The sequence below is a fragment of the Callorhinus ursinus genome, unplaced genomic scaffold (genome assembly GCF_003265705.2).
Source record: "Callorhinus ursinus isolate GAN/ISIS: 27379988/994484 unplaced genomic scaffold, GSC_fseal_2.0 scaffold4, whole genome shotgun sequence".
NCBI classification, from domain to species: Eukaryota; Metazoa; Chordata; class Mammalia; order Carnivora; family Otariidae; genus Callorhinus; species Callorhinus ursinus.
The window spans coordinates 118,797,233-118,821,118 of NW_027397066.1; the positions used below are offsets into that span (position 1 = coordinate 118,797,233).

Below are 23,886 nucleotides of genomic sequence, written 5' to 3' on the forward strand. Positions count from 1 at the left end.
GAGTCTGAAATTCCTGCTGAAATCACAAATGATCAAAGCAGGCAAAATATGTGTTGTGGCAATTTCCCACTTTCTTTTAAGCAATAACAGAAGTAAAGAATTGATCATATTTTGAGGGAGGAATCCACAAGCTTTAAAGAGCTTCCAGGTAAATCACTGACTCCAGCAACACATAGATGTTTGATGTAACAACTGAATACACGGCTTACAAACATCCTAATTTTGGTCTTTTGGAAAAATACATGTGCAATTAGGGTTTTGTCTCAGAAAAATCTCATATTTACAGCATGAAAACCCTTATAATATGTTCAATTTTATTTGCTCACACGTTATTCAGGCCCAAGTTTTTCTCAGATCTTCATTATATTTCATTTCAATATAATGAAAATATATTTCATTACAGCTTTACTCCCATCATTGGTTCTGTTTCGCAACTATGAATGAATTTGGGATTCTTTCAACACAAATTTCCAGTAATCAAACACAATTTTCTTCCTTATACCAACAAATATTACTCTGCATAGACTTTGCATAAATTTGCACAATTTTCTTCCTTATATCAACAAACATTACTTTGCATAGATTTTCTTTCTTCCTGATACATATCAATTGAGATTCCATATTGAACATTTTTCAAATTCAACTCATCTGTGTCACTATCCCTGTGTCTAGTCTCCACACCCTTCCTGTCTTCTCCCAGCACTATTCACTCACATCTATCTCTAGTTACACATTATTCTTACCTGGGAAGCTTTGTAAAACATACCCATACCTGGGCTCCATTCCCATGACTTTCACTTAATTTGTCTGGGGTGATATCTTGGCATAGATAAAATGTTTTAAAGCTCCAGAGGTAATTGTAATATGCAGTCAAGGTTAAGAAGCCCTACTTTATGTACTACTGATCTTACGGTAATATTGTTATTTGTGAAACTTGATCTCCCACTGGTATTTTCAGCACTTTAAATCAGAGACTGTATCTGATTCATATATGAATTCCAGTGCCTGCTGAATTTGAACTTGTATGCCAAATGCTCTGTGGGGTACTCCAGAAGATCCAAATTTCAATAGGGTATCTCGTCATCCAGGAAATCACGAGCTGTTACAGAAGTATCAGACAAGAACAAACCTAATACGATCCTAACTCTGACCTAATAAGGCTATAAGGTGAGAAAAAATAAAATATTAGGATAGAGAGTCAAATCAAGTTGGGAAATCAGGAAGCTATCATGGAGAGGGTAGAATCTTAGGACGATGATGTGTGGAATTTTGAATAGGATTAGGTGTATGGTTTTGACAGAAAGAAACAGAAAATAGTGGGAAGATGAAAACAGAAGAATTTCTTGTAAAAGGGAACTGAGTAAGGAAAGAAGAGGTAGAAAAGTGTGAGGTCCATTAAGGAAACAATCTGAATAGCATTTAAGAAGCAACTATAGGAGAAGGTGGTGATGAAAGTAGAAAGTTGGTGGAGACCACGGACGCCTGGAAAGCCCAGTGGATGACTGGGGATTCCCTGAAGGTTCCTGAGCGGAGGAGTGATATACTCAGACATTTGTACTTTAAAAAGATCACTCTTCCCAATTAATTATCTTGTAGCTTTCAAAATGAACTTTTATGTGATCTAAATTACATTATATGAATACTATAAGCAAGGCTTGCTTTTTTTAAGAGATTTTATTTATTTATTATTTGAGAGAGAGAGTGAGAGAGAACATGAGCAGGGGGAGGGGGAAGGAGTAGTAGAGGGAGAGAGACAAGCAAATTCTGCGCTGAATGCTGAGCCCGACATGGGGCTTGACCCCAAGACCCTGCGAGATCATGACCCAAGCCCAAATCAAGAGTCAGGGGTTTACCCAACTGAGCCACCCAGGCGCCCCTATAAGCAAGGCTTTCTTATACCAAAGCCTTTTTCATTATGTGGTCAGTGTATTCATCAAAAAGCAGTTCCCTAAGGAACAGACACATAAATTACATGTGCTCTCAAACGACAGTATTTCATTAGTATAACTGAGAAGAAAATAAGTGAAGGTGAAGTAGTATAACAGCTATGGTAGTTCCCCCAAAAAACTGGCCTAAAATAGGTAAGTATCAAAATATTAGGGAAGTATCAAAATATTAGGGGAAGTATCAAAAGAAAAGAGGTGAAGAGAATTCCTTCACTTAATGTGCTTTTATTACTGACAAATGTAAATAAGTGTGTTAGTCTGTTACTTATTTCATGTAGTCAAATTTACTTTTCTGTTATTGCTTTTGACTGACAAATGCAATATTTGTTGTTGAAAAAGCCTGCAGAAAAATAATTTGCATAGTATGATGTCACTTTAGGCTGGAAGTCCTTGTTTAGATCACCTCTTAACTTGATGGACCGGCTGAAACCATGCTCCTCTGTGTATTGCCTCAGCAAGCCATATTTGTCCTATATCACTGCCCTATGGAGTGCTTTTGAGATCCACACCAAATTGTTTTTTTAATTAAAAAACTTCATTGCATTTTGTCAATAAAGTCATTAGTAAAACAACGGGCTATATAACACATATCAAAAACCTAAAGCAAATCAATGTTTATAAGCATTGGATGCTCTTTTCATTTTTATTTTAAATTTGAGCCTAGAAAGCTGTGTGTGTGTGTGTGTGTGTGTGTGTGTGTGTGTGTGTGTGTGTGTGTGTGTGATTATGTATATATAAACATCCCAGTGAGAGGTGAAGAATAGTAAAACATTCCGATATTCATGGAGATATTTAAAACTCAAAAAATATTATTCAGAACCTAACCACACAATTCAACATTTTCTTTAATAGTAGCATTATAATAATATTTTAGGGAGTTACATGGTTAGGTTCCATGTATCATCACATGCCAACTCTATATGCTCAACTAGATTTTATGTGCCCTGTGCACCGTTTTCAGTCTTTTAACTGTGTTATAAACTCTAACATTTGATTGAGAAAAACAAATAGGTTAGATGAAGTGTCAAGATTAGAGACTTCTAGTTCCACGCAAGATGCAGTAAACACAATCTATTTTACTTCTCCAATCACAAAAAAACACTCTAGTCAAAACCTGTAAGTCATTTATCAGAAGAATCTAAGAGGTGGGAAAATGAAGGCAGACTGACTAGGTGCCTTAGGACTTAAGGAATAACATGACAGTGAGTTCCACAGTTTTGTTTTGTTTTTTTTTCTTTGTCTCATTTATCCCAATAATGCAAAATGCCAGGTAAAAACGGCATCCAAGAAAAGCCAAACAACTAGTAAAGCGTGGCCAAACAGAGCAGAAAACTTTTAATCACACTTGTCTATTCTAGGGGTGATACCACAAAAATGGCAGGTTGCTCCCCCACTCAAATAATGGTGCAGCAAGGGGTCGGCGAGAAACACCCCTCCCTGGTAGAGCCCATGGACAGAAACCTGTATTACACTCCCATTCCCAGTTCAACAAAGAGATGGATCCTTTCCCCATTAGTTCTGTGATAACTGACTTCCAGCCTCCATGAATTAAATAGGAGGCGCCTCTCCCCTCAGAGCACCTGGTTGCAATTCCAATTTCTACTCCCTGCTGAAATAATAAGGCAACAGAATAACTTTCTGCAGCAGAAGGTTTTGGGGGAGGGTGTGACTATTAGGGGATTACCTGAGGGAGTTCCCTGGTGGTAATGGAATAATCCTTTATGATTACCTTAATGATAGTTACCCTAATCTACACCTGTGATAAAATCTCATAGAACTCTATCTATGCCCTTTCAACCAACCAAACACAAAAACGAAACCTGGAGTAATCTAAATAAGGACTGTATCTAAATTAATAGTATGGTACCAAAGTCAATTTCTTTCTTTCTCTTTCCTTCCTTCCTTGCATGCTTGTGTGCTTTTTTAGTGAGAGAGAAAGAGAGAAAGAGAGTGAGCATGTGAGTGGGAGAGGGGTGAGGGGCAGAGAGAGAATCTTAAGCAGGCTCCATGCCCCGTGTGGAATGCAATGTGGGGCTCATCTCACAGCCCTGAGATCATGACCTGAGCTGAAATCAAGAGTTGGAAGCTTATCGGACTGAGCCACTCAAGCAACCCCCAAAGTCAACTGCTTTAAAAAAAGAAAAGATAGGGGCGCCTGGGTGGCTCAGTCGTTATGCGTCTGCCTTCGGCTCAGGTCACGATCCCGGAGTCCTGGGATCGAGCCCCGCATCGGGCTCCCTGCTCGGCGGGAAGCCTGCTTCTCCCTCTCCCACTCCCCCTGCTTGTGCTCCTGCTCTCGCTGTCTCTCTCTGTTAAATAAATAAATAAAATCTAAAAAAAAAGATATATATATTAGTTTATATATTAATATAATAGTATATCAGTTATTCAATTCTAACTTAAAGTTGTTTCTTTGTTTTTTTAGAGAGACAGTGCCAGCAGCGGGAGGAGCAGAGGGGGAGGGAGAGAGAGAATCTCAAGCAGACTCCCCACTGAGCATGGAGCCCAAGGCGGACCTCCACCCTGAGATCATGACCTGAGCTGAAATCAAGAGTCAGAAGTTCAACCAACTGAGCCACCCAGGCGCCCCAGTTCTAACTTACTTTAATGCTTTCTTCCTGAATATCTGGACACTGAATAACAAATGTGTTATGTGATAAAACTTTTTTAAAAATTCTGGTTTTGCCACTCAGATTTTCTAATACTATTACTAAACCAATATGACTAAGAATAACTATTTTCCCCTAATTTTCAAAATTTGGGATCGTAATCCAAGAAGAGTCACGACTTGAAAAGGAAAGGAAAGTTACTCTTTACACCTAAATAACACTCTTTATGGTTTACGTGAGTATAGGCATATTATAGGATAAGTTCAGTACGTGGGCGGTGAGTACCTGGGGGATAAACTACTGATGCAGTAGTTTTAAAGTAACTGAACACACAAAAAATTGAGGAAGTATAATAAAATTATAAATGACAGTGATAATACTTTGGTTTATGTGTCATGCCTTGTCCCTCAGGAATACAAGATTTCTCTTTTAATCTCACCATTTAACAGATAAGAGTTCTATATTGCTGTCTCTTTTTCAAATGACACAATTAAATGATAGGCAGTTATGTGCCTGGCCTTAGGCCACAATGGAAATCACTAGCAGGGTCCGACTCATAAATCAGGACTCATGCTCTCCATCAAGTGTCTTCAGCTGCACAGTTAAAGTAGACCATCTTCAGCTAAATCTCCACATGAATACCATTCCACTGAATGAGCCATAGTTGATACTAGAATATATCTATTTTTCAGTAGCATGGTTTCCAGAAGATTTTTCTGCCAGCATAGTGCTACTCCATTAGCAACATACTCAGGCATTTCATTTATTCTAATTTAATTTGTGCTCAAGTATTTTTTTGGACATTCGACAACTTTAAGTTACTTCATGGGTCGGAGATGTCAAGAACTATTCATTGTGATGGACCAAGCTTCTTCATCCTAACCTTATAAACAAACTTCCCCAAAGGGAAGGTAATATCATTAATGCATCTTGTCATCACTTACTTTCTTCTTTCCATTTCAAATCTATGGAGTAGTTTCCGAAGACCACCATTCTTAAATCCCTGAAAATGGGCAGCTGGGGCTCCCACAGTGATGACATCGTAGAGAGCATCTGGAACAGGAATAGAGAAGGAGATTAACACTTTGCAAACATTTGTCTCCAGCATGCTATCTGCATTGAAGCATACACACCGTGGGAAGTTTGAGAAATTATTCTGTTTAATTTTGTAGGACTAACTGAACTCTTATCTTAAGGGGGCAAGAGGAACTAATCAGTCTTTCTAAAAGCCACCTGTGTACCTATACAAGTTATAATATTTCTTTGATTTATGACTACATCTTAATTATATGCTACTATGTGGAACAGTATGTTCCCTCATTCTTCTATATACTTACTGAGATAACATGTTAATTGGTCTTTTGTGTATTTTGCCTTATTGAGTTTTGCATCATTTAATTTGCAATCATACTGAAATTCAACAATAATGAACAATCTTTACAGAGAAAAGAACCAAAATATTAATTCATCTTGGCTCAAGGACAGAACAGTACTAGTGCATTTTTATCTATACAGAGTAGTTTCCTTTTTGTGTATACTAAATCTTACAGTTTTGAAAGCATGCTTTTGCAATTTTCTTAGATGACACAGAAAAAATACACACAATGTCTCTAGGTCTATTTTCCACCATGATACTTTTTTTTTTTAATAAAAAATCCATACATTTAAATTGAAACTCAATCCTTTGATCTTGAAAGCCATCAAGTTTGATACATATTAAGTTTACGGCTCCAAAACACAGCATCATTTTTACCTTCTAATGAAAAGTATCCCCATAAGAAGGAAGACAGAGTGAACATCTCTTGTTAAACTACATTTTATTTGAGAAACCTAATTTCATAGTAGATCCTTTTCAAATTGATTTTGGTATTGACACTGGTTGTTTTTCAGTTCTCATTTACAGGGAAAACATAAATTATTTTATTAGCTCCAGGTAAACACCATAACTTCTTTATACTGGTTCAATCCAAGTGCACCTGAAATATTTTTCTTAATAAAAAATGTCTTCAAGTGAAAGACTTCAGCAACACTGAGAGAACTCAAGGTCACACAAACAGAACAAAATAAAACAATACAGAAAACAAACAAAAAAAACCCAGAATGTAACCCAAATCAACCTATCAATAAGGCACTTACTGAACAGCCACTCAACAGATTGTTAGTGGTAATCTCTTGCCCTTTCAAAAAGTCACTAATAAACTAAAAATTAGCTTTTCTTAATATAGCAGAATATTAGACTTGCATGAAATTTAAAGACTTCTTCATCCTGGAGATTTTAATCTAGGGTTAAGAAAAGGGTTTTGGGGAGTCCATACATATATGCAAATTGTATAAGTATGTCTGTTTTACTTCTGGAAAAGGGTCACGGGTTTCTCAAATGGTCATGAGAACACCCAAAAGTTACCAACACTAAATTCCAGTCCACCTGCTTTGTCTAAAGTCCCAAAGACCTTACACCTATAGTCTTCTGACTTCTAATCCAGAGATGGAGAGCCAGGGGTTTAAGTTACTGACTGGAAACCCGAGTCCCTTGCTCTGGATCCCAGCTCTGCCACTTACAAGCTGTGCAGCATTAGGGAAATTACTTAACCTCTCTACGTCTCAGTCTTCTCAGGTAGATAATGAAGTTGAAAGTAGTTAAAAGTGGTGAGCATTCACTATTACCTATGATTATTTTCCCTATAAGAAGTAGTCCTACCAATGAAGCAAAGAAAGATAATATTTTAAGTTTTGCTTATTTACCATGAAAATACACTTTTCAGTCTGACAAGGAAAGTAATAATGAGGCTCAGTTTTCTGAATAGAATCAGTTCCTGTGTTAATTTAAAGTAAATGCAAAAAGAAACATCACCATCATGCTGCCATGAAATATGCTGCATTTCTGCTAAAACCTGGATGACCAACAATACCAACAATAGATAGAAGTAACTAAAAACTGTATACATATGTCCCATTAGCCCAAACTAAATGCATTCCTAACTGATTTTTTTTTTTTTAATTGCCTGTAGACTCTCACTGGATTCAAAAAAAGTTTGTGGCCTCTCCAGCACCACCTAGCAAGAGGGGAATAATGAGGGAAGGGAAAAGCTGAGTAGAAAGAGAGAACAGTCTTAACTGATGGAGGTTAAAATAGCTTACTTTTGTAAAATTTGCAAAACACCTGACCACAAACATGTTGCTAAGGCCCCTTGCAGGATCTTGTAAGAGGCCCATTCACAGGAAAAGCCCCAAACTTAAGTTGCACTAGCTTTCTAGTGAATCTGTCTCTTCAATTCACCTATAGTTTCAGCATTTTCCAAAGCTACTTCCTAGGAGCAGAAATTTTCTCTTTGTTTATCCACTCTGCTCAGAGGAATTCTAGTCACATATGAAGGAACCATGAAACTTGGAAGCAGCAGGTAAAGGAAGAGAAGCAAGTTGCTCAAATATTGTCCACTTTTCATAATAAAGAGCTGATTATTTTTAAATCTAAATGAAGGCATGTGTGTTTCTTGAATCCAACTATAATAAAGAACTTCCAAGTTATTAACAAGTTCTTTCATATCCAAAGTTCTGACTTTTACTTGTTTCCATTCTATTTTCTGCTTATGAGCTCATCCAAGTTGTAGGTGTTCAATAAATGTCAATAAATAAATATTCTGAAGCTTAATTCAGTTTGTCTTATATGTCTTTATAGATCATATAAGGGATTATTATTCTTAATTGAAGAAATAAAAAATGTACATACACTATCCAGAAAAAAAACATATAGGAATCTGAAATATATGTGTGTATGTGTATATATATATAATACATATAATATGTATATATGTGTGTGTGTGTGTGTGTGTGTGTGTGTGTGTGTGTGTATAATCTCCATGGGATGGGATGAATACATATCCACCCATGGACCATATTATATAAAAGAACAAAGAGAATTTATGATTATTCACATGCAAAAGAATGAAATTAGACCCTTATCCTATAGCATGCACAAAAATCAACTCAAAATGGATTAAAGACTTAGACATAAGACCTAAAAGCGTAAAACTCCTAGAAAAAAACATAGAGGAAAAGTCTTATGATAATTGGTCTTTTTTTTTTTAAAGATTTCATTTATTTATTTGAGAGAGAGAGAATGAGAGATAGAGATCATGAGAGGGCAGAGGGTCAGAGGAAGAAGCAGACTCCCCGCTGAGCAGGGAGCCCGATGTGGGACTTGATCCCGGGACTCCAGGATCATGACCTGAGCCGAAGGCAGTCGCTTAACCAACTGAGCCACCCAGGCGCCCGATAATTGGTCTTTACAGTGGTTCGTAGATATGACGCTAAAAGCGTAAGCAACAAAAGCAAGCAGGACTACGTCAAACTAAAAAGCTTCTGCATAGGTAAAGAAACAAGAGACTAAAAAGGCAACATACAGAAGAGGAGAAAATATTGGCAAACCATATATCTGATGAGAAGTTAATCTCCAAAATATATAAGGAACTCCTACAACTCCATAGTAAAACAATTAATAACCTGACTAAAAAATGGGCTAAAGGCTTAAATAGACATTTTGCCAAAGAAGACATACAAATGGCCAAGAGGCATATAAAAAAATGTTAAAGGTTATTAATCATCAGAAAAATGCAAATCAAAACTATAATGAGATACCATCTCACACCTGTAAAAATGGCTACTATCAAGAAACACAAAAGACAGTGAGCGTTAGCCACAATCTGGACAAATTGAAATCCTTGCACAGGGTAGAACTATCATGGTTCAGTAATACCAGTTCTGGGTGTTTATACAAAAGAACTGAAATCAGGATCTCAGAAAGATATGAGCACCTCTATGTTCAGGTAAGCACTACAGTACACAATAGGCAAGATATGGAAGCAATCTAAATGTCTGTCAGTGGGTGCTGTATACATATAATGGGATGCTATTCAGCTTTAAAAAGGAAGGAACTTCTGTAATATGCAACAATAGGAATAATCCTTGAAGGTATCAAGTGAAATAAGCCACAAAAAGACAAATAATGCGTGATTCTCCTTGTCTGAGGTATCTTGGTATCAATGTTTCTATAAAATTTGAATTCAGTTTTATTTTTTATTTTTATTTTTTAAATTTGAATTAAGTTTTAATATACTGTCTAAAACAGGAAGAAATACAGAATTCCTTTAAAAATGTCTCACCACATATAAAACAAAAGAACCCAGTAACTTTGTGAGGAGATAAATATGTAAATTAGCTTAGCTATAGTCATCATTCACTATGTACATATATGGCAAAATATCATGTTATATACCTAAAAATATATATAATTTTTATTAAAACACAAAAACATATTTATTATTGAGATACTTTTGCAAATTTTAATTTTTGAGATAATTTTGGATTTCCAGAGTTGTGCAAAGTTAGAACAGAGTTCTGTATACCCTTCACTCAATCTCCCTATGTTAATATCTCACATAGTCATTGACTATCAAAACTAAGAAATTAATATTGTACTATACCATTAAATAAAGTAGATAATGTTAGGATTAGTTTTTCCACTAACACCCTTGTTTTTTTCAGGATCCAGTCTAGAATTCCACATTTCATGTCACTGTCATGTAGTCTCCTCTAATCTATGACAGTTTGTCAGTCTTTCATTTTTGATTGTGACACTTTTGAAGAGTACTGGTCAGTTATTTTGTAGAGTGTCCCTCAATTTGGGTTTGTCTTATGTTTTCTCATAATTAGACTGAAGTTCTGCACTATTGAGTAGGATACTATGGAGGCGATATGCCCTTCTCAGTGCGTTATAACAGGGAGTATGTTAAATTGATATATATTACTTGATGTTACCCTTGATGCATTGGTCAAAGTGATGACTGCCACTACCTACAGTTGATTCTTCACTGTAAAGTTACTAAAGATTTAGAGAGACATATTTTAATGCAATATCCTGTTTCTTTTCAGACTTGTGCCCACTAATTTTAGCATCTATTGATATATCTTGCCTGTGGCAATTATTACTGCTGTGGTTGAATGGTGATTTTCCATTTCCCTCATTCCTTCCACATTTATTAACTGGAATTCTTTTGGGAAGAATAGTTGATCTTTCTCCTTTACTTTATATATTCAGTAATCTATGTATTTATTTTTAAAGATTTATTTATTCCTTTTAGAGAGAGAGAAAGAGCATGGGGGCCTGGGGCAGAGGGAGAGGGAGAGAGAATCCTTAAGCAGATTCCCTGCTGAGTGTGGAGCCCCACAAGGGGCTCAATCCCACGACCCCGAGATCATGATCTGAGCTGAAATCAAGAGCTGGCCGCTTAACCGACTAAGCCACCCAGGTGCCCCTCAGTTATTTATTTATTTATTTTTTAGATTTTATTTATTTATTTGAGAGAGCGAGAATGAGAGAGAGAGAGAGAGAGAGCACATGGGGGGGGTCAGAGGGAGAAGCAGACTCCCCGCTGAGCAGGGAGCCTGATGTGGGACTCGATCCCAGGACTCCAGGATCACGACCTGAGCCGAAGGCAGTCGCTTAACCGACTGAGCCACCCAGGCGCCCCCCCTCAGTTATTCATTAACGTCAATATGGACTCATGGGTATTTTGTTCCTTGGTTTATGATCTAACACCATATTTATGTTCAAGTTGTTCTAGCTTTGTCCATTGGGAACTCCTTCAGTTGGATCTTGTGCTATTTATATACGTCACCCTCCTCATTTGCTGTCATCATTGTTATTTGTTTCTTGAGCACTTCCTTCTTTTCTAGAGCCACTAGATACTCTAGACTCATATTTTCCCTGCCTCAGCTCTAGAATCAACCAGTTTTCCAAAGAACCCTAGCTTTTTTTTACTGGAGAATGGTGTTTAGAAATCAAATGCTGGGCGCATTTAGGTGGCTCTGTCAGATAAGTGTCATGATCTCAGGGTCCCGAGATCTAGCTCAGCATTGCACTCAGCACTCCGCGGGGAGTTTGCTTGTCCCTCTGCCCTTCTCTTGCTAGTGCTCTCAATCTCTCAAATAAATAAATAAGTAAATAAACAAACAAATAAATAAATAAAACATTTTCTTGAAAAAAAAAGAAATCAAATACTGGGGGTAGTTATGCTCATTGTTACTGTTTTCAATCTTTTCAGTGCCAGAGGTATGAAGTATATGCATATATATGCATACTAACTTGTAAACACACACACACCTGTATCTATCTATCTATATTAAGGACAACAAACCCATGAGTCCATATTTTTACTTCTTTTTTTTTTTATTTTTTTTATTGTTATGTTAATCACCATACATTACATCATTAGTTTTCGATGCAGTGCTCCATGATTCATTGTTTGTTCATAACACCCAGTGCTCCATGCAGAACGTGCCCTCCTCAATACCCATCACCAGGCTAACCCATCCCCCCACCCCCCTACCCTCTAGAACCCTCAGTTTGTTTTTCAGAGTCCATCATCTCTCATGGTTCGTCTCCCCCTCCGACATACTCCCCTTTTCTTCCTCTCCTGTTATCTTCTTCTTTTCCTTTTTTCTTAAAATATGTTGCGTTATTTGTTTCAGAAGTACAGATCTGTGATTCAACAGTCCTGCACAATTCACAGCGCTCACCGTAGCACATACCCTCCCCAATGTCTATCACCCAGCCATCCCATCCCTCCCACCCCCAACCACTCCAGCAACACTCAGTTTGTTTCCTGAGATTAAGAATTCCTCATATCAGTGAGGTCATGTGATACATGTCTTTCTCTGATTGACTTATTTCACTCAGCATAACACCCTCCAGTTCCATCCACGTCGTTGCAAATGGCAAGATCTCATTCCTTTTGATGGCTGCATTATTTTCCATTGTGTATATATACCACCTCTTCTTTATCCATTCATCTGTCGATGGGCATCTTGGCTCTTTCCACAGTTTAGCTATTGTGGACATTGCTGCTATAAACATTGGGGTACACGTACCCCTTCGGGTCCCTACATTTGTATCTTTGTGGTAAATACCCAGTAGTGCAATTGCTGGATCGAACGGTAGCTCTAATTTCAACTGTTTGAGGAACCTCCATACTGTTTTCCAGAGTGGTTGCACCAGCTTACATTCCCACCAACAGTGTAGGAGGGTTCCCCTTTCTCCACATCCCCGCCAACATCTGTCGTTCCCTGACTTGTTAATTTTAGCCATTCTGACGGGTGTGAGGTGGTATCTCATTGAGGTTTTAATTTGGATTTCCCTGATGCCGAGTGATGTTGAGCACTTTTTCATGTGCCTGTTGGCCATTTGGATGTCTTCTTTGGAGAAATGTCTGTTCATGTCTTCTGCCCATTTCTTGATTGGATTATTTGTTCTTTGGGTGTTGAGTTTGTTAAGTTCTTTATAGATTTTGGATACTAGCCCTTTATCTGATATGTCGTTTGCAAATATTTTCTCCCATTCTGTCGGTTGTCTTTTGGTTTTGTGGACTGTTTCTTTTGCTGTGCAAAAGCTTTTTATCTTGATGAAATCCCAATAGTTCATTTTTGCCCTGGCTTCCCTTGCCTTTGGCGATGTTTCTAGGAAGAAGTTGCTGCGGCTAAGGTCGAAAAGGTTGCTACCTGTGTTCTCCTTTAGGATTTGGATGGACTCCTGTCTCACATTTAGGTCTTTCAACCATTTGGAGTCTATTTTTGTGTGAGGTGTAAGGAAATGGTCCAGTTTCATTCTTCTGCATGTGGCTGTCCAATTTTCCCAACACCATTTGTTGAAGAGACTGTCTTTTTGCCATTGGACATTCTTTCCTGCTTTGTCAAAAATAAGTTGACCATAGAGTTGAGGGTCCATTTCTGGGCTCTCGATTCTGTTCCATTGATCTATGCGTCTGTTTTTGTGCCAGTACCATACTGTCTTGATGATGACAGCTTTGTAATAGAGCTGGAAGTCCAGAATTGTGTTGCCGCCAGCTTTGCTTTTCTTTTTCAATATTCCTCTGGCTAGTCGGGGTCTCTTCTGGTTCCATACAAATTTTAGGATTATTTGTTCCATTTCTTTGAAAAAAGTGGTTGGTATTTTGATGTGAATTGCATTGAATGTGTAGATTACTCTAGGTAGCATTGACATCTTCACAATGTTTGTTCTTCCCATCCATGAGCATGGTATGTTTTTCCATTTCTTTGTGTCTTCTTCAATTTCTTTCATGAGTATTTTATAGTTTTCTGAGTACAGATCCTTTGCCTCTTTGGTTAGATTTATTCCTAGGTATCTAATGGTTTTGGATGCAATTGTAAATGGGATAGACTCCTTGATTTGTCTCTCTTCTGTCTTGTTGTTGGTGTATAGGAATGCCACTGATTTCTGTGCATTGATTTTATATCCTGCTACTTGACTGAATTCCTGTATAAGTTCTAGCAGTTTTGGGGTGGAGTCTTTTGGGTTTTCCACGTACAGTATCATATCATCTGCAAAGAGTGAGAGTTTGACTTCCTCTTTGCCGATTTGGATGCCTTTGATTTCTTTTTGTTGTCTGATTGCTGTGGCTAGGACTTCTAATACTATGTTGAATAGCAGTGGTGAGAGTGGACATCCCTGCCGCGTTCCTGACCTTAGGGGAAAGGCTCTCAGCCTTTCCCCATTGAGAATGATACTCGCTGTAGGTTTTTCATAGATGGCTTTTATGATATTGAGGTATGTACCCTCTATCCCTATACTCTGAAGAGTTTTGATCAAGAAAGGATGCTATACTTTGTCAAATGCTTTTTCTGCACCTATTGAGAGGATCATAAGATTCTTGTTCTTTCTTTTGTTAATGTATTGTATCACGTTGATTGATTTGCGGATGTTGAACCAGCCTTGCAGCCCAGGAATAAATCCCACTTGGTCATGGTGAATAATCCTTTTAATGTACTGTTGGATCCTATTGGCTAGTATTTTGGTGAGAATTTTTGCATCCATGTTCATCAAGGATATTGGTCTGTAATTCTCTTTTTTGATGGGGTCTTTGTCTGGTTTTGGGATCAAGGTAATGCTGGCCTCATAAAATGAGTTTGGAAGTTTCCCTTCCATTTCTATTTTTTGGAACAGTTTCAGGAGAATAGGTATTAATTCTTCTTGAAATGTCTGATAGAATTCCCCCGGGAAGCCATCTGGCCCTGGGCTTTTGTTTCTTGGGAGATTTTTGATGACTGTTTCAATTTCCTTAGTGGTTATAGGTCTGTTCAGGTTTTCTATTTCTTCCTGGTTCAATTTTGGTAGTTGATACATCTCTAGGAATGCACCCATTTCTTCCAGGTTATCTAATTTGCTGGCATAGAGTTGCTCATAATATGTTCTTATAATTGTTTGTATTTCTTTGGTGTTGGTTGTGATCTCTCCTCTTTCATTCATGATTTTGTTGATTTGGGTCATTTCTCTTTTCTTTTTGATCAGTCTGGCCAGGGGTTTATCAATCTTGTTAATTCTTTCAAAGAACCAGCTCCTAGTTTCGTTGATCTGTTCTACTGTTCTTTTGGTTTCTAGTTCATTGATTTCTGCTCTGATCTTTATGATTTCTCTTCTCCTGCTGGGTTTAGGCTTTATTTGCTGTTCTTTCTCCAGCTCCTTTAGGTGTAGGGTTAGGTTGTGTATTTGAGACCTTTCTTGTTTCTTGAGAAAGGCTTGTATTGCTATATACTTTCCTCTAAGGACTGCCTTTGCTGTATCCCAAAGATTTTGAACAGTTGTGTTTTCATTTTCATTGGTTTCCATGAATTTTTTTAATTCTTCTTTAATTTCTTGGTTGACCCAGTCATTCTTTAGCAGGATGCTCTTTAGCCTCCATGTATTTGAGTTCTTTCCGACTTTCCTCTTGTGGTTGAGTTCTAGTTTCAAAGCATTGTGGTCTGAAAATATGCAGGGAATAATCCTAATCTTTTGGTACTGGTTGAGACCTGATTTGTGACCTAGGATGTGATCAATTCTGGAGAATGTTCCATGGGCACTAGAGAAGAATGTGTATTCCGTTGCTTTGGGATGGAATGTTCTGAATATGTCTGTGAAGTCCATTTGGTCCAGTGTGTCATTTAAAGTCTTTATTTCCTTGTTGATCTTTTGCTTAGATGATCTGTCCATTTCAGTCAGGGGGGTGTTAAAGTCCCCCACTATTATTGTATTGTTGTCAATGTGTTTCTTTGCTTTTGTTATTAATTGCCTTCTATAATTGGCTGCTCCCATGTTAGGGGCATAGATATTTACAATTGTTAGATCTTCTTGTTGGATAGACCCTTTAAGTAGGATATAGTGTCCTTCCTCATCTCTTATTACAGTCTTTGTTTTAAAATCTAGTTTGTCTGATATAAGGATTGCCACCCCAGCTTTCTTTTGGTGTCCATTAGCATGGTAAATGGTTTTCCACCCCCTCACTTTCAATCTGGGGGTGTCTTTGGGTGTAAAATGAGTCTCTTGCAGACAGCATATTGATGGGTCTTGTTTTTTAATCCAATCTGATAGCCTGTGTCTTTTGATTGGGGCATTGAGCCCATTTACATTCAGGGTAACTATTGAAAGGTATGAATTTATTGCCATTGTATTACCTGTAAGGTGACTGTTAACTGTCTGTTGTCTGTGTTCGTTTCTGCTCTTTGCTGCTTTTAGGTTCTCTCTTTGCTTAGAGGACCCCTCTCAATATTTCTTGGAGGGCTGGTTTCGTGTTTGCAAATTCCTTTAGTTTTTGTTTGTTCTGGAAGCTTTTTATCTCTCCTTCTATTTTCAGTGATAGCCTAGCTGGATATAGTATTCTTGGCTGCATATTTTTCTCGTTTAGTGCTCTGAAGATATCTTGCCAGTCCTTTCTGGCCTGCCAGGTCTCTGTGGATAGGTCTGTTGCCAATCTAATGTTTCTACCATTGTAGGTTACATATCTCTTCTCCCGAGCTGCTTTCAGGATTTTCTCTTTGTCTCTGAGACTCGTAAGTTTTACTATTAGATGTCGGGGTGTTGACCTATTTTTATTGATTTTGAGAGGGGTTCTCTGTGCCTCCTGGATTTTAATTCCTGTTTCCTTCCTCACATTAGGGAAGTTTTCTGCTATAATTTGCTCCAATATACCTTCTGCCCCCCTCTCTCTCTCTTCTTCTTCTTCTGGGATCCCAATTATTCTAATGTTGTTTCGTCTTATCGTATCACTTATCTCTCGAATTCTGTCCTCGTGATCCTGTAGTTGTTTCTCTCTCTTTTTCTCAGCCTCTTTATTTTCCATCATTTGGTCTTCTATATCGCTGATTCTCTCTTCTGCCTCATTTATCCTAGCAGTTAGTGCCCCCATTTTGGATTGCACCTCATCAATAGCCTTTTTGATTTCGATTTGGTTAGATTTTAGTTCTTTTATTTCTCCAGAAAGGGTTTCTCTAATAACTTCCACGCTTTTTTCAAGCCCAGCTAGTATCTTTAAAGTCATGATTCTGAACTCTAGGTCCTACATCGTACTAATGTCTGTATTGAGTAGGTCCCTGGCTGAAGGTACTACCTCTTGTTCTTTTTGCTGAGGTGATTTCTTTCGTCTTGTCATTTTGTCCAGAGGAGAATAGATGAATGAGAGAACGAAATGCTAACAGGTTTACAACGTCCCCAGCAAATATACTGTATACAAATCAGAAAAGACCTGAAACCAGGGGAAAAGAAAGGGAAAGAAAGAAAAAAGAAAGAGAAAAAAGAAAAAAAAAGATAAAAACAAAAACAAAACAATACTAAAAAAGCAGAATATGATCAAATATGATCAGGCTAGTGCATAGATCAGTGCCACACACTAGATTTTGGGCGTATTTTGGTCTGTTAGAAAAAAGTGCCTCCTAAAATTTTAAAGGAAGAAAGACATATATGTACAAAATAAGGGTTGATACAATGAAGGGATGGAAGATGACTGTAAACATATTTTTACTTCTGACTTCAGTTCAGCATTACAAGATTCCTTCTAGCCTTCCTTACTTTATTTCTAACTTCTTTCTCTGACATTGAGAAACTTGACTCTCCCTATTTGCATATTTACGTATTTGGTTAACCACAGTATACAAATAAAATAGTTTCAGAATTGTTAACTCATACCTCTGTAAGAAGAAAATTTACTAAGTACAGTGTTTGTATTTTTTTTTTAAATTTAGCCTTATGATTATATCTAATGTTTACTTAGATCAGACCCTTTATTTCCCATTATTTTAATTAAATTATCATTTTTATAATTTTATTTAGCATTTTTTACCATTTTTAACAATATAGTAAAAGGAAGTTAGCAATGAAGCAAATTGGGAATATGAAATTCTAGGGAAAACTTACAAATAATTAGTAGCACAACAATCAGGATTTGAAAAAAATAAGAACAGAAAGGGAGCCAATTTCTCAACATAGTTATATATTCTCAAGAGTGAAGTTACCAGGAGCTAAAACATAGAAGAGTTTCCCAAATATTCTTGACTTTTGAACTTCATAGAATACATTTCAAATAGGCAAGTAAAAAGTAGTATTGTTGTGTTTCAGCACAGCTAGCAGAACTGAATACTTTGTCTAAATTCCAGAAGCCATTTCTCCCATTTCCCCACCTCACAAGCCAACCTTGATATTCCATTAATATCAAGAGGCTTTCTCTGTAGAGACAATAAGTAGGGTTTATGTCTGGATGTTGAAAGAGCAAATATGGTCTCTTGCCTCTCTCATTTTTCTTTGTTGCCTTTTGATTCTATCTACCTTGATCAGAACCACTCCTCAAAAAGCTGGGATCTGTAAGTACATATTTTGTAGAGGCTCAAAGAATTTAGGCTTATGTAACCTTCACCTTCGTACATTTGAGATCTTCAAAAAGTTGCTTTGAAGTGTTAATTTCTAAACATTGAAAACTGTGATATTGTGATTTATAATGTAAAAAAAGAAAGCCAGAGGCTCAAAATAGTCACTTATGTCAAAGGACCCACATCAGCAAACTAAGGCTTAGTACCTAACCTAACTGCAGTTTCAGCCTCCCAGGAATGTAACCTTTAACCAGTCAACATAGAATTTCTTGGTCAGCACTAGGAAATTTACTAAAAGCTTCCTTCCATTCCCCTTAGGAGGATGACTTTGCCTAAAACAACGGATTCCTTTGCCAATAATTTCCTTTTTTCCCCACTTCCTTCCTTTAAAAATCTTTCCTTTTCTGCCGCTCTATAGAGCTCTCTTTTATTTGTTAGGTGGGATGCTGCCTGATTCATGAATCATTCAATAAAGCCAATTTGAACTTTTAAATTACTCAGCTGAATTTTTGTTGCTTAACAACAATAGGAAATAAATATATTTGGTCTTTGTTCGCTTTTCTGGCAAGGTGGTCCTAATACCCTTGGAATTTTCTGTGTTGAGAGCTTTAAAGATGTCTTTTCTTATGTTAATGAAGTGACTTTTGGACCTCACCTAAGGAGGGCCTGGTTGCCAGTGTATCCGATCAAGTGATTAGAGGTTTGGAATTTTCTATCCCTCCTCTCTACCCAGCCACCTGGGAGGGGAAAAGAGCTGGAAATTGAGTTCAATCCCCAATGGCCAATTATTTAATCAATCGTGCCTATGTAATGAAATCTCAAAAAACAAACGAAACAAAACCGAAAGACTAGGTTTGGGGAGCTTCTGCATTGGTGAACACGTGGAGGTGCTGGGAGAGAGGTGTTCAGATAGCATGGAAGTTCTGCGTACTTTCCTCAGGTCTGGCTCTGTGCATCTCTTCCCCCTGGCTGTTCCTGAGTTACATCCTTTTATAATAAACCAGTAACCTAGTAAATAAAATGTTTTTCTGAGTTCTGTGAATAGTTCTACCAAATTAATTGAACCCAAGGAAGGGGGGACCTTTTTGATTTATAGCCAGATTGTCAAAAGTACAGGTAACAACCTGGGCTTTCAACTGGCATCTGAAGTGGAGGGCAGTCTTGTGGGACAGAGCCCTTAGCCCATGGAATCTGACGCTATTTCCAGGTAGATAATGTCAGAATTGAGCTGAAACTTGGGACACTCAGTTGGCATCCTGGCACGTTGGAGAACTGATGGTGTGGGGAAACCCCTATCCCCACATTGGAATGGTGCCACAATCATCAATAACTAAAGAGTGGCTCTGAAGGAAACAATTAGAAAGTATATGCTGAATGTTATTCCCAGAGTTTACATGAAGTTACTAAGCCAGAGAAAACAGCTGTGCTCTTCAGCTATAGGTTTGTTTGGTTTGTCACATGATCTAAAATAACAACATATTCCTTTACTTTGAAATCGGTTCTGTCACACTTGACACTAATCACTAAAATTTTTAAATACCACACTTACTGGAAATCACAAAATTATAACTCTTGGGAGTCTTAGTATTTTGCAAATGGTATTTGATAATTACCATTTAACAATATCACAGTATTGGGACTGCTAGATTTACCTCTTTGGCCCCTTCATCCTTGAATGCCACTTGCAATTACTACAAAAATAGTAGACGGATCTAGGTACAGCAAGGGATTCATTTCCTGGTCCCTCAGTTTAGTTAATGTAGAATGGTATACACTTAAAGTACCACGTTCAGTCTTGGCTAGAGCAGTTGTACTTTTTTAAAATTTAGTTAGAATTAACTGCAATTTATTGTATTCCTCTAAGAGTAAACATATACAAAAACAAACAAAACAAATAATCAATAAAAAATAAAATTCCAAGATAACAATTTGATCAGTAATATTTGTCTCATTTTAAAATTTTCCTCATTCTATCCTGCTGTTTAAATTTTGTACCCTTATGACATCCAGTCCTTAACTGTATAGAATAAAAGCTTTCAGATTTTTGGTACTAAGAAACAACTATAAAAATATAGGTGGGTATTTATTTTACAGAAAATTTGAGCAAAAAAAAAAATCAGAGGTCCTTTTTTCTTCCTTAAAATAATATAATCTGTGTGTCTTCTTTTTTTGATAGTTTATATCTCAAAAATTGTCCTTGGCTTTGTGAAAATGGCATCATACACAGCATAATGGGGGAGTGTAATTCAAGTTGTTGAATCTCATCAAGCTAAAGATACTAGGTTGGTTTGAAATTTAATAATAGGGCTGCCTCATAGCCTTTAAAAAGCCACTTAATAATAGATATGAGATAGTAAGTCTATTTTTTTCCCAGATCTTTTTAAAATTCCTACAACTATAAAAATAGTGCTAATGAAAAAAAAAATGCAGACATGCTGATCTCATTTCAAGGAACAATTTAAGCATAATCCCTGACTTCAAAATGGCCCACAAAATGACTTTGACATGAATCACAAAATAAGAAGGAATTTTAAGGGAAATCTATTTCAAAATAGGCACAACAATTTGGCAACATCATAAAACATATCTAAAAGTAATTATACTTCATTGATGAGGTGATATACCCAAACTCAAGATACAGAAATCAGGGAGTTCTAAACAGCTCCTCGTTTGCTCCTTCCCTCAATGTGGAGATTAGAAAACTAAGGGGCAGAGAGGTTAGCTGACTCACCCATACTTATATAGTAAATTCTGGCTTATGTTGCACCTGATTCCAACTATAGCTTGATGATATACTATAGAAGGTTTTTTCTTTCTTTCCTCTTTCTTTCTCTGTCTCTCTCTCTTTGCTATATATTATAATATGCTATTATATTAATCTATAACACAAAATAAGTTAAACATAGCATAATATAAGAACCCCTATTTTATAATATTCATAACTAACTTTCTATGAAAATAAGATTTGAGGTGGAAAATTGTGTTCTTAAATTCAGGGTTTTGTCTTTGTTATTGTCGCTGCTGTCTAGGATTTCTATGGGATTGTATTTGTTGCATTTAATTTAAGTAATGAATAAGGGTGAAAAATTAACTTAATGGGTCTGGGGGCATCTGACATTAGATGGAGGTTATTTCATTTGTCAGTATGAGACATGACAACATTAGTTCTGCTCAGTTACTTGTTTCTAGAGCTAGATATTAGCCTTGTATTTGGTGAATTTGCCTCGTATTATTTGCAAAGCTGCCTCTCCAAATATTGCAGCATATTAATCAAATGCAGATTGATGTAATTTACTAATGGTACGAATGAAAATAAATCTAGATTACACCCAAATAACTCACCAGTGAAATACCAAGGCTTGGCCAATGTTACTTGCATCATTACCTTGCAAAATGTTGTCTGTAATTCAGCTAAACATTCGAATCAGTAACCATGGATCTTAAATAAATTTAACAGCGATTCATTTAATGTGCTAAATACATGTTATATAAGTAAGTAGAAATTTGATTGACTGCCATATACAACTTTTAACCATTTTATTTTGCAAATAAAACCACTGCTCAGAAAAGTTATTAACTTGGTCAATGTCTAAGAAATAAGTGGCAGGACCCCAAAAATTCAGTCAAGTGTTCAATTTCTATTAAAACATATAGTTGCTGATCTAGTCTATAAGCACTTACTTTATCTGAATTCCAATCTCAAATAATAAATTTTAAACTTATTATAAAATCATAAATATTTTTTAAAACATAGAAGCTTAATATTCAATATTATATATATGATATGTATATGATATATATATGATGTATATAAAATTATATATATACAGTATACATATTTATACACACAGACACACACATATATATATAACTTACATAACCTTGGGGAAAAAATCAGTATGCAGTAGAATTCAGTACCTTTGCATTAATTCTTGGCCACTAAGATATCTAGTCTTTTCCCACATTTTCTCCTTTACATCTTCAAAAAGTCTTTCTGAAAAGTGCTATGTCAAAAATCCTCTAGTTTAAGAGTTGTACCCTAGTTCTGTAACAACAAAATTTTGCTTTTTTTTATACTACTTGATATTTGTCATCACAAAGAAGAAATTCCTTTATATATCTTGTTATTATGGGTTGATTATTGCTCCCCAAGAAAGATATCCTAGAATATGACCTTATTTGGAAATACGGTCTTTACAGATGTAATCAAGTCCAAATTGGGCCAGTAGGGACAGGTGCTAATTCAATATGGTGGTGTCCTCAAGGGGGAAATTTGAACACAGAGGAGATGAGGTAAAGATGCACAGGGGAATACTGTGAAGATGGAGGATTGGTACGATGCATCAACAAGCCAAAGAAAACCAAAGATGGCCAGGAAACCACCGGAAGCCAGGTGGAGGCGAGGAAGACTTCCCCTACAGGTTTCAGAGGGAGCACTCCTCTGCTGACACCTTGATTTCAGACTTCTGGCCTCCAGACTGTGAGACAATACATTTTTGTTGTTTAAGCCAGCCAGTTTGTGGTAATGTCACAGCAGCTTTAGGAAACGGATAGATATCCTAAACCAAACTAATTAGGAGAAATTATGTTTGCTTTTCTAAATTTCTTTCATTGCCAGTTTCTTTCTTACAAATTGGAGAAATAGAAACTAAACACATTGTATTCATCCTGGCTCACTCTAGTCTATTTTTCAGACAGCATCTTGGAAAGAATAGCACAAATGCTTCTGCTGTTGTGTTGTTTTCAAGAAATAAGTATAATAAAAGGTCACTTAGAAAATAATTTTTCTTTGTTTCGTGGAAGTATTTAGGATAATTGCCAAATGCTTGAATGCATATTTAAGTATATGTTCATATAAATGTGGCCCCAAAAAGCCATCTGGTTTGATGATATGCTATCCATCCATGGCTGTACTGAAGTAAACCTTCTCTCATTTCTTCAGTCTATCAGTCATTAAGTACTTGCATATGATAATTTTTCCAAAATGCATTTCTAAATCATCTTTTCTCTAAATTTGGGTGCTTCTTGGTTCAAGATTTCATTGTCCCTTAATAGGTTCTTAACTGATCACTTTTCTCCTTTTAACAGCCCTGACAAAATTGAAAGATCCATTTTGTTCCAGTGATGGCAAATGCTACCGGTATCATAATGGCTATTATTGTTCATCCTAGCTGTTTTACATATTCTAATTCACTTAGTTGGGAGGACAACAACCTGCTTCGAAAGATTAAATAACAGAATTAAGGTCATATATAAAAAGTGATAAAGCTGAAATTCTGTTTCATTCCAACATATATAAACTTTTTATTCTATCATTAAAGTCATTTCATATTGGTCATTAGAAAAAAAAATTATATTGCTTGTCAGACAGATTGTAACTACTTTAGCTTCTTTATTATTTGTTGATACTTTGGTTTTGATGATTTTTAAAAGCATTAGAGGTTATGGTCAAACTACTGACAGATACTAAGTAATTAAGGAAGATTTCCTAAAAGCTTTGGGAAAATCCATCTCATTTTTATTTCAGTTCTTTCATTGACATAATTTTTGGTGAAAAGGATCCAAGTTAAAATTTCAGATCCTTGATAAGGGTTACTAAAGGTATTAAAATTATACATCAGAATGCCATAACTGCACTTAAACTT

At 36.6% G+C, this 23,886-nt stretch overlaps 1 protein-coding gene across 7 annotated transcripts in view; it reads right to left on the reverse strand.

The window, feature by feature from the left end:
• Positions 1 to 23,886, reverse strand: part of INPP4B (inositol polyphosphate-4-phosphatase type II B) — an 864,684-nt gene that overhangs the window by 179,509 nt on the left and 661,289 nt on the right. For all 7 annotated transcript variants that reach the window (XR_012378034.1, XM_025874245.2, XM_073892293.1 and 4 more), the window contains one exon: positions 5,500 to 5,608. Coding sequence is in view for 6 of the 7 variants with exons in the window: in XM_025874245.2 (XP_025730030.1) it covers positions 5,500 to 5,608 (109 nt within the window). In the remaining variant the exon portion in view is untranslated. The remainder of the gene's footprint in view (positions 1 to 5,499; positions 5,609 to 23,886) is intronic.